At 40.3% G+C, this 15,632-nt stretch overlaps 1 protein-coding gene across 1 annotated transcript in view; it reads right to left on the reverse strand.

Annotated features, from left to right (window-relative positions):
- LOC141273763 (protein ELYS-like) overlaps positions 1 to 15,632 on the reverse strand; it is a 112,975-nt gene that overhangs the window by 43,447 nt on the left and 53,896 nt on the right. Inside the window, exons 21-24 of the mRNA XM_073686101.1 lie at positions 12,062 to 12,249; positions 11,781 to 11,925; positions 1,467 to 1,598; positions 146 to 275 (exon numbers count right to left, since the gene is read on the reverse strand). Of these exons, the coding sequence (XP_073542202.1) occupies positions 146 to 275; positions 1,467 to 1,598; positions 11,781 to 11,925; positions 12,062 to 12,249 (595 nt within the window). The remainder of the gene's footprint in view (positions 1 to 145; positions 276 to 1,466; positions 1,599 to 11,780; positions 11,926 to 12,061; positions 12,250 to 15,632) is intronic.

Genomic DNA, 15,632 nt, shown 5'->3' on the forward strand with positions numbered 1-15,632 from the left:
GCAAAGTAACCTCAAGTTCATCTGACTTGAAAACTATGAATTTCCAGCAAATGCCAAAGCAATTCCAATATCTGTCCCCTCAAAATTAATGAAGGTGAAGTTAATAAGATATTACATACAGCCGAAAGCTACAACTTTCAGTTACCTTTCTTCCAAACAATAGAAGGATAGGATCTGGCCAGAGTTTGCTGCACACTTGGGAGTATTTTGACATAGTGATCCACTATAGAGTTTCTGGCAGCTCCTCTTTCCAGCTGGCATCTGTCAAAATCATTCTGCACAGAAAAGAAAAAGTATAAAAATACATCCATAGCTGAACACATTTTTCAGATACTCTCCTCACGAAATGCAACGTAATCTTTACATAGCAAAATGACTATGGGGGATTGCTTTAGCCAACAATTATTACATAATTAATAACCTGCTGATTGCCAAAATTGTCTGTGAGGTCTGCATATGACTCTGCAATTTAGTTTTGGAACATCCTTGCAGAATCAGCAGCTGCATGGAGATGTGCAGCAGCAGGAATGGAGAACTGCCCGTAAAGAAGGCAGAAATTACACGATCGCTGTAAACATTGCTGAAAAAAGCAATGTATACAGATCAAACAAAAAGTTTATAAATTAAATGAAAAAAAGGGGTGATACGAGCGTTGCAGAGTATGACAGGCAGGTAAAGTCATCAACAGAAATTATTAAAGGAATACAAGGCTACATGTTTCAACATTGGACTGATTTCTTACTCAAGTCAGGGATGTATGCCATTTAGGAAGCCGTAATCTCCCATTACACTTTGATCCCAGCGATTATATGACCAATTAGTGTCAGGAAGGAGCCAGACCAGATCGAGATGAGCTTTACAATGCATTGATGCGATAGATTTGCTCTGTAATGGGGGATAATATGCCAAGCCAACAATTAAAAAAAGAAAATCTTTTTTAATGATGTTAAAAAAATGTGTGAAACACAAAATAAAAAGATATTTTACATAATTACATAGGTTGCAAAAAAGACCTAGGTCCATCAACCTTCTTCCACCAATTGTACATTTTGTCACTAAATTAACTATAACCCACAAAGTTACGTGTATCAAGGAAATCATCCAGCCTTGTATAAAAGCTGTTATAGTGTCTGCCATTACTACCTCTTGTGGTCGGGCATTCCACAGTCTGACTGCTCTGACTGTAAAGAACCCTTTCCTATGTTTCCTGAAAACAGACACCTCCAACTGGGGGTGAAGCTGCAAGCATCTATATACTGTATTTAAAAGGGGCATTATAAGGCATGTATTCGGCGCTGGCACCTCACCATCTCAGTGTTCAGACAGAACAGTCAGAGAAACTATTTTTGAAAAGGAGAGATAGCCCTTCCAGTCCTTAAAAGACAGAACTATGGAATCACTTTCACTTATTGTTATTACTTACATATATATTCATGATACTCTTTAAAATGAAACAGAGGACTTACTAGGTGATAATTGTTCAGTGACTGGTTTAGCCGCAAAGCTGGTATGTAATTTGCTCTCTGTAAATGATGTACCAACAAGATCTCTTGATTTTGAATACCTCCGTTTGTGCGCAAATATGTATGCAAGTAATCCTATAATAAAAATAAAGATTTATTAAAGCATAAGGCAAAAGGAAACCTTCACGTTCTGTCTGAATCACTGTTCCTACCGGAACAAAAGTGACAATTCTAAAAGAAACGTGGTATAATCGCACAGGAAAATGTCCTACAATTTGTGGCAGTTAACCTTTTCCTGTCACTGCCAGTTTTAGCATTTCTGAATAGGCCATATAAAGGGTTTTTCGTGACACTGTGCTTTATTTCAGGGGTAAATTTAGGTGGATATGTCTTGAAAACAGCTGAAACTTTAACCCCTTAACGACTGCCGATACGTATTAGAACGGCAGTTGTAAAGGGGCCTTATTCCTGATTTGTTTTAAAACGGCGATTGGGAATAAGATTGTAGCGCTGCCCGTCGGCTGTATGCGACAGCTGACACCCTGCTATAATCGGCCCTGGCCGCTTTTGTAACTGATCGGGCAAATTAACCCCTCAAATACTGCTGTCAATCGCAACAGAGCTATTTAACTGGTTGTAAGGGGGTTGCAAGATCCCCTTTGTAACCATGGGACCCACAAAATGAAAACTGCGGGTACCGATGGTTATCATGGTACCTAGAGGTCATCTGATGACCCCAGGGTACGATGGTCCGTAAGATCTAGCTATAAGCCTGGTCTCACAAGCACACTCCGTGACTCACTGACCGTCTCATGCACTGCAGTACACGAAAAATGTCCCACAGTGGGACGAAGTACAAAGAAAAGTGAAAAAGTAAAATAAAATATGTAAAAAACACACCCAAAAAAGCACACCCAAATCACAAAAAGTCATTTTGCCACTCAAAAAGCAGTGTTTGTGAAAAAAAAAAACCCAAAAACCCCCACAATTGTTAACACCGTATCCAGAACGACCCACTTTATAAAACTGGTCCGTTATTTATTCCTTACGGCTAACGGCGTTAAGAAAATAAAAAAAACACCAAAAATGTCACTTTTTCATCAGACTGACTCACAAAAATTTTTAATAAAAAGCTTTCAAAAAGTCATATGAAGAAAAAAAGAATGGTATAAATTAAAATCGCCAAACCGTCCCGCAAAACAAAAACTGCAATATGGCTCATTCAGCAAAAAAAAAAAAAGTTACAGTTCTCAGAATATGGCAATGTAAAAACTAATTCATTTTTGTAAAACATTGTTTTTAGTGTGTAAAAATAGCAAAGCATAAAAAAACAATATAAATCTGGTATCTCTGTAATCGTACCGACCCAATGGACAAATCAGTCTTATCACTTACCACACAGTGAACGGCGCAAAAAATAAAAAACATAAATAACTAAATTACTGTTTTTTGTTCATGGTGTCTGAATATCTGAATAAAAAGCAATCATAAAACATTATGTGCCCCAAAATGGCAACAAAAAAATCTGTAACTCGTCCCGCAAAAGAGGGATTTTTGGTACTCACCGTAAAAGCTCTTTCTTTGAGCCTTTATTGGTGGACACAGGTAGCCATGAGTGTATGCATCTGTCGCTGGGAGGCCGCTAGGCAAAAAAAGAATTAGCTCCTCCTCAGCAGTATACACCCATCGACTGGCACAAAGCTCGTCAGTTAGTGAACAAGCAGTAAGAGAAGCAACAAACAACCGAACTATATACAGGCCCAACAGAGGCACATAGGCCCAACATAGGCATAAACCAGGGAGGATGCTGTGTCCCCCAGTGAAGGCTCTAAGAAAGATTTTACAGTGAGTACAAAAAATCCTTCTTTCGTTATTGCTTCATTGGGGGACACAGGTAACCATGGGATGTCCTAAATCAGTCCCAAGGAGGGAATAGAATAACTGCCAAATCAGCTTGGACGGCAGGCGACCACCGCTTGCAGAATCTTCATACCTAGGCCAGCATAGACCGAGGCGTAGATATCTACTCTGTAGAACCTTGTGAAAGTGTAACGAGATGACCAGGTATCAGCTTTGCAAATCTGGGTTGCAGAGGCCTGTTGGCAAACAGTCCAAGAAGCCCCCAACGCTTGGGTGGAGAGCGCTCTTACTCCCGGAAGGGGTAGCCTGTGTGTAGCGCGATATGCCTCCAGTATAGCCGAGCGAATTCAGCGATGGTTAGATTTTGTAGCAGGGAGATCCTTGCGATGACCCTCAGATGACAAACAAGGTGTCAGAACATCTGAATGAAGCGGTCCTTGATAGGTAGACACAGAGCTCTGCTCAGGTCCAGATTGTGAAGGGATCTTTCAAGGGGATGAACCAGAGATGACCAGAAAGAAGGCAGAACAATGTCCTCGTTGATGTGGAATGAGGAGACTACCTTAAGAAAGGAGGAACTGGTCTGAAAACTACCTTGTCCTGATGGAGAATGAGAAAAGGAGAGCGACTAGAGAGCTGCCAGCTCAAACTCTTCTGAAGGACGTGATGGCTACCAAAAAGGCAACCTTCCAGGAAAGGAATGACGACAAGATGTCATGGATAGGTTCGAAGGGGGCTTGCTGAAGGATGCTTAGACCAGATTAAGGTCCCAAGAGCCTACAGGAGGGCAATATGGCAAAGCCAGGCGAGCAACTCCATGGAGGAAGGTCTTGAGCTTGGGACGAGAAGCCAAATTCCGTTGAAAAAGAATTGAGAGTGCAGAGATCTGAACCTTGAGAGTACTGATAGAAAGCCCAGAGTCGAGTCCCAACTGGAGAAAAGCCAAGATGGATGGAAGAGAAAAAGACATGTGAGCAGAAAAGGTTGTTTTCACACCATCAAAAAAAAAAAAAGAAAAAAAAAAGGCCTTCCAAGTCCGATGTTAAATGCGTGAGGACGCGGGCTTTCTTGCTCTGACCATGGTCTGTATGACCTGGGATGAAAAACATGCTTCTCTCAAAACCAATGCCATTAAATTCAGAGACAGAGAATTCTGGTGGAAGAGGGGACCCTGAGAGAGAGAGAGTAGGTCCCTTCTGGGCCAGTCTACAGCCACCATGATTACTGGGACTCCCTCTGCCTTGGTCTTCTTGATGACTCTCGGGATCAGTGGCAGAGGCGGAAAGAGGTAAGGAAGATGAAAATGAAATCATGGAATGAGGAGGGTGTCATAACCGACTGCCAGAGGGGTAGCGAGACCTGGCTACGAAGTGAGGCACCATTAGATAGACGTCGGTGGTGCCCCATCTGTGACAGATCTTATCGAACACGATGGGGTTGAGTGTCCACTCGCCCGAGGAGAGTCTGATGACTAAGGAAGTCGGCGGCCCAAATGTGTACTGACGATATTGCTGGCACGTGTCACTCGGCCCAGACCAGAATCCATGAGACCGCCGTGATAACGGATTTGCGGCTTGTTAAGCCCTGTCGGTGTATGTATGCCACGGCTGTGGCGTTGTCTGATTGAATGCATACTGGATAACCTGCTAGGAGATTCTACCAGTGGAGAAGGGAAATGTAGAAGACTCCATCAGCCAAAAAATAAAAATGTTATAGGTCACAGAAAAAAGCGATACAAAATTTTTTTTTCAATAAAACACTCTTTATTGTGTAAAAGCGCCAAAACATAAAAAAAATATATAAATGTGGCACTGATGTAAACGTACTGACCCAAAGAATAACGCTGCCTTATCAATTTTACCACATGCGGAAATGCATTAAAAAAAACAAACAAACAAACAAAAAAAAAAAACAATTCCTGAATTGTTGGTTTTTGTTTATTCTGCCTCCTAAAAATCGGAAGAAAAAAGCGATCACAAAATGTCACGTGCCCAAAAATGGTACCAATAAAAACATTCACTTGTCCCATAAAAAACAAGCCATCACATGACTGTCGGCCAAAATATGGAAAAATAATAGCTCTCAAAATATGGCGATGCTAAAACTAGTCTATGCAAAAAAAAAAAAAAGCACCTTTTCGTGTGTGACAGCTGTCAATCATAAAAATCTGATATGGATCTGGTATCGCTGAAATCGCACCGACCCGAAGAATAAGGTCGTCTAATCACTTATACCGCACGAGGAACGGTGTAAAAAATAAACGCTAGGGTTAGGGTTGGGATTTTTTTAAAAGTGAAAAAAAAAAAAAAAAAGATGATATGGTGACTAGTGTTGAGCGGAAGTGCTCACTACTTGAGTCTGCATCGGGTGCTCAGGTATGCGCTGAGTATCGCGGATGCTCGAGTGACATGCTCAAGTCTCCGCCCCATATGATTCGTTGCCAAAAAAAAAAAGTTGCGTGGATTGCCTGCCATGCACAAGTGGTCCAAGCATGTTTTTTTTTTTTTTGGGTGTCTAACAACCATGAAACATGCGAGTGGAGACTCGAACATGTCACTCGAGCACCCGCGATACATGGTGCATACCCGAGTACTCAAGTAGCGAGCACTTGCACTCAAGACTAATGACAACTTGATGACCTAATGTTATCAAATTCTGTGTCGTACCTCTAAGTTCAAAATGTTCACTATACCCCTTGATAAAATCCTTGAGGGGTCTAGTTTTTAAAATGGGGTCACTTGTGGGGGGTTTCCACTATTTAGGCACATCAGGGGCTCTCCAAACGCGACATGGCTTCCACTCTTAATTCCAGACAATTTTGTGTTCCTTCCTTTCTGAACCATGCCGTGCGCCAAAACAGTCTATTTTCCCCACATATGGGGTATCGGTGCACTCAGGAGAAATTGCACAACACTTTCTGGGGTCAATTTTCACCTCTTACCTTTGTGAAAATGAAAAATTTGGGGCTAAAAGATAATTTTTGTGGAAAAAGTTAGCTTTTTTTATTTTCACGGCTCCATGTTCTAAACTACTGTGAAGCACCTTGGGGTTCAGGGTGCTCACCACACATCTAGATAAGTTCCCTGAGGGGTCTAGTTTCCAAAATTGTGTCACTTGTGGGAAGTTTCCACTGTTTAGGCACATCAGGGGCTCTCCAAACACGACATGGCGTCTGCTAATTATTCAAGCAAATTTTACATTCAAAAACTCAAATGGCGCTCCTTTCTTTCTGAATCCTGCCGTGCGCCCAAACAGTGGTTTTCCCCCACATAATGGGTATCGGCGTGCTGAGGAGAAAATTGCACAACAAATTTTGGGCTTTATTTTTTCTGTTACACTTGCGAAAATAAAAATTGTGGTCTAAAGTAAAATTTTTGTGAAAAAAAAATAAAAATGTTCATTTTTTTCTTCCACATTCCAAAAATTTGTGTGAAGCACCTGAAGGGTTAATAAACTTCTTGAATGTGGTTTTGAGCACGTTGAGGGGTGCAGTTTTTAGAATGGTGTCCCTTTTGAGTATTTTCTGTCATAAAGGCCCTTCAAAGTCACTTCAAATGTGATGTGGTCCCTAAAAAAATGGTTCTGTAAATTTTGTTGGAAAAAAGAGAAATCACTGGTCAACTTTTAACCCTTATAACTTCCTAACAAAAAAAAAAATTGGTTCTAAAATTGTGCTGATGTAAAAGTCGACACGTGGGAAATGTAAAAGTAGACACGTGGGAAATGTAAAAGTCGACACGTGGGAAATGTAAAAGTCGACACGTGGGAAATGTAAAAGTCGACACGTGGGAAATGTAAAAGTCGACACGTGGGAAATGTAAAAGTAGACACGTGGAAAATGTAAAAGTAGACATGTGGGAAATGTAAAAGCAGAAACGTGGGAAATGTTATTTATTAACTATATTGTGCTACATATCGCTCTGATTTAAGGGCATGAAAATTCAAAGTTTGAAAATGTCTTTTTTTTTTACAAATAAATGCAAGTCATACTGAAGAAATTTTACCACAATCATGAAGTACAATATGTCATGAAAAAACATTCTCAGAATCAGGGGGATCCGTTGAAGCGTTCCAGAGTTATTACCTCATAAAGTGACAGTGGTCAGAATTGTAAAAACTGGCCTGGTCATTAATGAGCCGACCACCCTCGGGGGGTTAAAGAATCTGTCACCAAATTTTTGCTATGTAATCTGAGAGCAGCATGATTTAGAATTTGGAAAATTAGAAATTTTGAAACTCAGAATTTACTGTCATGGAGCCAGATAGCTAGGTCACAAAAAAATAGTTAAGCATTTAAGACGTTAACATAATTTTTCCAACATTTCTTTATTTTGCTTGGCTGTTAGAAGGCTTAAAAGTTAAGCAGCAATTTTTTATAGACATTTACTAAATCTATTTTTGAAGTGACTGAGGGGCATTTATATTGGAAACCCTCAAAAAGTCATGGTGTCCCCTTCCTGACCAGGCAACATTTTTCAATTCTGACCGATGTGTGGCAATAATTCTGGAATGCGACATCATATCTCAGTAATTATGACACATATTAGTGGTAAATTTAGGTCAATATGCTTTGTGTTTATGAAAAGATTGGAAATTTGACAAATTAAAAAAAAAGTCAAACTTTTCATTTTTATGCCTTTAAAAAAAGATGGTCATACCACTAAAAATAAATAAACTAATATTTGCCACATGTCTACTTTACATAAGCAACTTTTTTTTAAAACAATTTTTTTGTTACGTTACAATTGTTAAAAGTTTATCAGCAATTTTTCATTTTTCCAACAAAATAAAAAATGTTGGTTTTGTAAATTAAGTGACTTTGAGGTGCCTATGTGACAGAAAATACCCAAAAGTAACACCTTTTAAAAACTGCACCCCTCAAAGTCTTCAAAGCCACATTCAAGAAGTTTATTAACTCTTTAGGTGCTTCGCCGGAATTAAAGCAATATGGAAGAAAGAATAAATACAATTTTACATTTTTCCCACAAAAATGTTGCTGTGGTCCCAAATGTTTCATTTAAAATCGAGAAAAAGGAAAGAATGTACCCCAAAATTTGTTGCAATTTCTCCCAAGTACACAGATACTCCATATGTGGAGGAAAACTACTATTTGGGCGCACGGCAGGGCTTGGAAGGGATAGAGCACCATTTGACTACAAAATTGCCTTCAATAGATAGTTAACTCCATGTCGTGTTTGCAGAGCCCCTATGTGCCTAAACAGTGGAATCCCCCTGACAAGTGACCCAAGTTTGGAAATTACACACCTCAATGAATATTTCTAGAGGTTTGGTGAGCACCTTGAACCCAGAAGTGCTTCACAGAATTTTATAACGCTAACCCGTGAAAATGAAAGATCACATTTTTCCATCAAATATGTTGGTTTTGCCCCAAACTTTTCATTTTCACAAGAGAAGCAGGAGTAATTGGGCAACAAAATTTGTTGTGCAATTTCTCCCGAGTACGTCGATAACCCATATTTAGGGGAAAACTACAGGCAGTGCTCGGAAGTAAAGGAGACATATTTGAATTTTGGTGTGCCATTTTGACTGGAATTTATTGGAGAAACCCCCCACAAGTGACCCCATTTTGGAAACTACACCACTTGAGAAATTCATCTAGGGGTGAAATGAGCATTTTTAACCCTCAGGTGACTCACAGAATTGTATAATATTGGACTGAGTAAATTGAAGAAATTGATTAACAAATTGGATAAATTTTTCGAGTTTGCCAATACCCCATATGTGGTTGAAAGCTAGTTTTAAGGCAGAGTGCAAGGCTCAGAAGGGAAGGAGCACCATAGGAGTGCAGATTTGCTGGAATGGTTTGAGGGTGCCATGTTTCATTGGCAGTGTCCCTTACATTGCCAGTTAAACAGACACCACCAATAAATTTCCACACATTACAAACTACACCCCTCAATAAATTCATGCAAGGGTGCAGTTAACATGTGGACATCACATGTGTCTCACAGCATTTTATACCATTGGGTGGTGAAGAAACAATTATCACATTTTTAACACTATAATGTTGTTTTAGCCTTAAATTTTACATTTTTATAAGAATTAATAGGAAAAATTGCACAACTACCTGTGAGGTCCATTTTTCCCCCAGAGCACCAATACCCAACATGTAGCAGGAACTACATTTCAGGCACAGTGGAAAGCTCAGAAGGGAAAGAGCACCATATTGTAGTACAGATTTTACTGTTATGATTTACGGGTGCCATGACCCACTGGAAGAGCCCCTGAGGTGCCAGAACAGCAGAACCTTACCAATAGTGACCCACATTTTACAAACTACACTTCAGTGAATTCACCCTACACCACGGGTGTGTCACAGAATTTTATACCATTGAGCAGTGAAGAAAAATAATTTAATTTTCCATTTTCACACAGGAAAATGGGTAAAAATGGTACCAAAATTTGCCACACAATTTCTTCTGAATGTGGCAATACAGCACTGCTTAGCCATACAGCGAGACTCAGGATGGAAGGAGCATTATTTGTCTCTCTGTGAACAAGTTATAGTAGAATGTGTCACAGAATAATACCTGATGAAGACACCCGAGCAGTCTCAAAAGATTGCTATTTGTTACCATCTTTTCAGTTAGCAATTAAAAGGCATCAACCACTGAGGACTCTTAAATTTGAATATTTTTCTATCTACTGTCTAACACAGTAAAAAGATATTTTTTATCCTGTATTCATACCACAAAAATGTTGTTTTACGAGGGAAAATGGGTAGAAATGGTACCAAAGTTTATCACACAATTTCTGCTGACCAAGCAATACCTCATATGTGGCTATACAGTACTGCTTACCCACATGGTGAGACTCGGGGGGAGGAAGCGCTAGGACTCTTTGAGAATAAATTATTGTAGAATAGTTTGTGGACTCCACATACAGAGCCCAACGTACCAGAAGGGCAGAACCTCCCCCTCGAGTAACCCTATTTTGGAAATTACACCCAATTGGGAATTTATTTACAGGTGTAGTGACAATTTTAATGGATGATGCAGAGTTAAAAATGCAAACCTGCCATTGTAGTGCCCATACATTATGCCCAACCTGTGCTTCCGGAAACATGTACCCCGTAATTTAAGCGGGCCCTCAACGCTACAGAAGTGCCAAATTTGTGGACGCTAAACGTGGTTTAGGCACATTGTGCAGCTTAGACGGAGGGGGGCATTTGGATCTGGGAGTGCAGAATTTGCTGGATTTCTTTTGCGGTGAGCAATTTCACTTTTCCAGAGCCTTTGTGCAACCAGTAAGGTGGAAACCCTCTATATTTCCACTGACAGGTGACGGACCTGAGTGGGGACTTGTTTTTTTGTGAATTAAATCAAAGCTTTTATTGGGAACATTTTACATAACATTTGGGATCACATCTATACTGTGCTCTACGTTGAGCACTTACATTGGGGTTTCCATCTAAATCTCCGAATGATGTGATTCAGATGAAACCCCTGAGGGATCCATTCTCCTCTATGATGATGCAACAGAGTTCCTCTGTACTCGGTCTGGTCTCTCATCATAGAGAGCAGGATAAATGTGAGCTGAGCCTTACTTAAATCTTTAGGAGGCAAAGTGAACAAATCAACAGAATTGGTTTTATTTTTAACGCCTTCACTGTGGGTCAGCATGATTACAGAGACACCAGGTTTATTACTTTTTTTTGTGTTTGGCCACTTTTGCGCCCTAAACCCCCCCCCTTTTATAAAAAAAAACACAACAGTTTTTGCATCCCCATATTTTGAGAACTATAATGTTTGTATATTTCTGCTGACAGTCATGTGAGGACTATAGCTTTTTTTTTTTTTTTATTTCTCCACTGATGAAGCTGTATGGCGTCTTTTTTTTGAGGGAGAAGATGACGACGTTACCAGCTATTTAAATACGTCTTTTTTATTGCATTTTGTTCCACTTTTTTCAATGGTATGATGAAAAAGCATAGTTTGCCATTTTATGGTGTTCACTGAAGGGGTTAAATAGTGAGTTTTATAGTTCGGGTCGTTTTGGATGTGGTAATACAAAATGAGCACTTTTTCGTTTCTCTTTACAGACATATACATATTTATTGAATTATTTTTAATTTTTTGTTCTTATTTAAAATATTTTTTCAATTTTTTTTTTTTTTTACTTTACTTCATTCCTTTATGGGATTTTACCTTTTATTACTCTGATCACTGGGATAATGCATTACACCTGTCAGTGTTACACAAACAAAAGACTTTTAGGCCATCCTTCTTGCATGGTCTAACAGGCCACTGTAGCTGGCAGACGGAGGTCATTATTTGACCTCAGATTGCCATGACTGCCATCAGGAGCCCGTGTTTGTGTCGCAGGGGTGCTGATTGGGTGGGAGAGGGCTTCTAAAAGCTGCGATAGCGAGAACGAGACAGACAGAGTAAAGAAACTTTCTACAGTCATGGTTATGCTGGCTTTATGGCCTCTTACTTGTTCAGAATCTGTGAAGGCAAGCTTCAGCAAATCTTCCACAAGCCCCATTTCTTGACATGTTTCATACATATGTTTCAGCAGCTCTTCAACATTCAATCGGCTGGAGTGGAGCTTTTGCAGATTCCAGGCCTCAAAAATGTGCCTACAAATTGTGATAGGTCATTAAATATACAGCCAGTGGATACCATAAACCTATCGCTGTGCCCCAATTCATCATGATTCTTTAATTGTCTAAAGACAACTAGAAATTAACATGTGACAAAGGCAACAAAACTTACCTGTTTTCTAAAAATACAGTCATGTGACGTTTGACCTCTGCACTGTTGAATATTGGAGGCTTCATAGCTAGAATATAGCGTAGGGCCAGTCTGTGGTCTCCATGGCACATTAAGGTCTCTATAATCAGATTGTGCTGCCATGGCATTACCTTACTTGTGGCAGGATGGAGCAGACAGTCCACTGAATTCTAGAAGTGGAAAAAAGATCTGTTATTCTTTCTTAAAGGGAACCTATCACCTCCAAAAAACATATTTCTCTGCAAAATGAGTGGTAATAATGGCCCTCTGCAGACTGACTGGCTGCTCTGCAGAGCGTCAACTGCAGGGACAGTGATTCCAGTCACGCTCACTGTATGGACTAGCAGCTCCCTGCACCATCCTATGGAAGAGAGCAAAGAAAAAGGAAAAAAATTTACAATAAAACTTAACCCTTTCAGGGCATGGTGATTTTTTTATTTTTGCAGTCATTTTTTTTACCTTTCGCCATCAAAAAATGTATGAGGGCTTATTTTTTACAGGACAAATTTTAATTTTGAATAGTGCCATTCATTTTACCACACAATATACTGAATAATGGTAAAACAAGCTTCAAGTGGGTTCAAATGGAGGAAAAAAAATGCATCCCAATCCTCCATTATTGGATTTTATTTTTTTTGAGGGTGTTCATTTGGCGGTTGACGGCAGTCCGATTACAGTGATACCAAACATGCAGCAATTTCTCTATATTTAACTAGAGACTTTGAGAACATGTTTCATGTGTAACTGGACACAATGGTTGCAGTGAGGAATAAATATGTTTTTTTTCTCATTTTGGCTCTGTTGCGATGATATTAGCAATGTATTTTGCACCTAACAAGTTAACAATTGTTAAGTGCAAGGGGGTGTTCTTGTTTCCACAGGGGGTTGTGCACTTTTCCTCCAATCATAAGCAGGCAGCAACAAAGCATATAAAGAACACCCCCCACCATAGCTTAGAGCAGGTTTCTCAGTGTGCGATGTACCTCTTCTAGCCTAACCTCCTGCATGAGTGGCAGTGTGCAGGGAGGGGCAGTACAGCGGAGTTTAAAGGGAATCTGCCACCCCCTGGGAGATAGCAGACCTCTAATATGGCCATACAGGGGATAGAAAACGTGCTTTTATAAAAACACATATCTCTGCAATCAGACCTCTACTATGGGCCATACAGGTAGTATAGAGTTACTTTTCTATAACCTGCATGCCCATAGTAGAGGTCTGATATCACCGGGGGGGACAGATTCCCATCAGACCTCTACTATGGGCCATACAGGTAGTATAGAGTTACTTTTCTATAACCTGCATGCCCATAGTAGAGGTCTGATATCACCGGGGGGGTGACAGATTCCCATCAGACCTCCACTATGGGCCATACAGGTAGTATAGAGTTACTTTTCTATACCCTGCATGCCCATAGTAGAGGTCTGATATCACCGGGGGGGGTGACAGGTTCCCATCAGACCTCTACTATGGGCCATACAGGTAGTATAGAGTTACTTTTCTATCACCTGCATGCCCATAGTAGAGGTCTGATATCACCGGGGGGGGTGACCGGTTCCCTTTAAATGTGTCCCATAAACCCTTCTGTCAGCTCTTTTCTAATCACTGATCGCACTGCAGACATAAACGGGATTACATCCTACTCACTGACAAACCTGCTCTACGCTATGGTGGGGCGTGTTTGCTATGTTGCTGCCGGCTTATGGATTGGTCAGCATCATACAGGTGTAAGAACCATACGTCACCAGTGACATCTCTGTGATAACTCATTAGGGGTAAAATTTAAGAAAAAAAAAAAAAGAGGAAAAAAACACAAAACAAACATTTTATACTGCTGTGCAACCATTATTATATCCAGTTGAACATGGAAAATTTGGTGACCGGTCCACTAAGTGGTCTTAGAAAGCAAAACATTATTTTGTGTTGCCATTTTCCTAGACTCTTGTGTGCTATCCTGACATTTTTATTGAAACCAATTTTGTGTACATATAATGCACGGTTTGCTTATTAATTACTTTTTTCCAGGTTGGTGAGGTGACCCAAAAAAATGAAATTCTAGCTTTTTTTTTTATGGGTTAATGGATTAATTCGTTACGTATTTTAATGGACTGTACTTTTATGAATGCAGCAACAACAAGTGTTTTTGTTCCTTTATTTTTAAACTGAGGAAAAGGGGGCGATTTTAATTTATTCAACTTTTAAAAACTTTTTATTCACATTTTTGTGAAACCGGTGATCGTTTATAGCACATACAGTAATGCAGTATATACAGTGGGGAAAAAGTATTTAGTCACCAATTGTGCAAGTTCTCCCACTTAATAAGATGAGAGGCCTGTAACTGACATCATAGGTCGACCTCAACTATGAGAGACAACATGACAAAACAAATCCTGAAAATCACATTGTCTGATTTGGAAAGATTTTTTTTTTCACATTTTGGTGGAAAATAAGTATTTGTCAATTACAAACAAGCAAGATTTCTGGCTCTCACAGACCTGTAACTTCTTCTTTATGAGGCTCCTCTGTCCTCCACTCATTACCTGTAGTACTGGCTCCTGTTTGAACTTGTTATCATTATAAAAGACACCTGTCCATAACCTCAAACAGTCACACTCCAAACTTCACTACGGTGAAGACGAAAGAGCTGGCGAAGGACACCAGAAACAAAATTGTAGCCCTGCATCAGGCTGGGAAGACTGAATCTGCAATAGGCAAGCAGCTTGGTGTGAAGAAATCAACTGTGGGAGCAATAATCAGAAAATGGAACACATACAAAGACCACGGATATTCTCCCTCCATCTGGGGCTCCACACAAGATCTCACCCCGTGGGGTTAAAATGATCTCCAGAATGGTGAGCAAAAATCCCAGAACCACACGGGGGGACCTAGTGAATGACCTGCAGATAGCTGGGACCAACTTTACAGGCTACCATCAGTAACACACTACGCCACCAGGGACTCAGATCCTGAAGTGCCAGACGTGTCCCCCTGCATAAGCCATTACATGTCCGGGCCCGTCTGAAGTTTGCTAGAGAGCATTTGGATGATCCAGAAGAGTATTGGGAGAATGTCATATGGTCATCTGAAACCAAAGTAGAACTGTTTGGTAGAAGCACAACTCAGCGTGTTTGGAGGAGAAAGAATGTGGAGTTGCATCCAAAGAACACCATACCTACTGTGAAGCATGGGGGTTGCAACGTCATGCTTTGGGGCTGTTTCTCTGCCAAGGGACCAGGGCGACTGATCCGTGTACAAGAAAGAATGAATGGGGCCAAGTATCATGAGATTTTGAGTGAAAACCTCCTTCCATCAGCAAGGGCATTGAAGATGAAACGTGGCTGGGTCTTTCAGCATGACCATGATACTAAGCACACCGCCAGGGCAAAGAAGAAGTTTCTTCGTAAGAAGCATTTTTAAAGGTCCTGGAGTGGCCTAGCCAGTCTCCAGATCTAAACTCTATAGAAAATCTTTGGAGGGAGTTGAAAGTCCGTGTTGCCCAGTGACAGCCCCAAAACATCACTGCTCTAGAGGAGATCTGCATGGAGGAAAGGGCCAA

Source organism: Phyllobates terribilis, unplaced genomic scaffold (assembly GCF_046119375.1).
Source record: "Phyllobates terribilis strain yellow unplaced genomic scaffold, ASM4611937v1 Scaffold_5__5_contigs__length_657084704, whole genome shotgun sequence".
Classification (NCBI taxonomy): Eukaryota; Metazoa; Chordata; class Amphibia; order Anura; family Dendrobatidae; genus Phyllobates; species Phyllobates terribilis.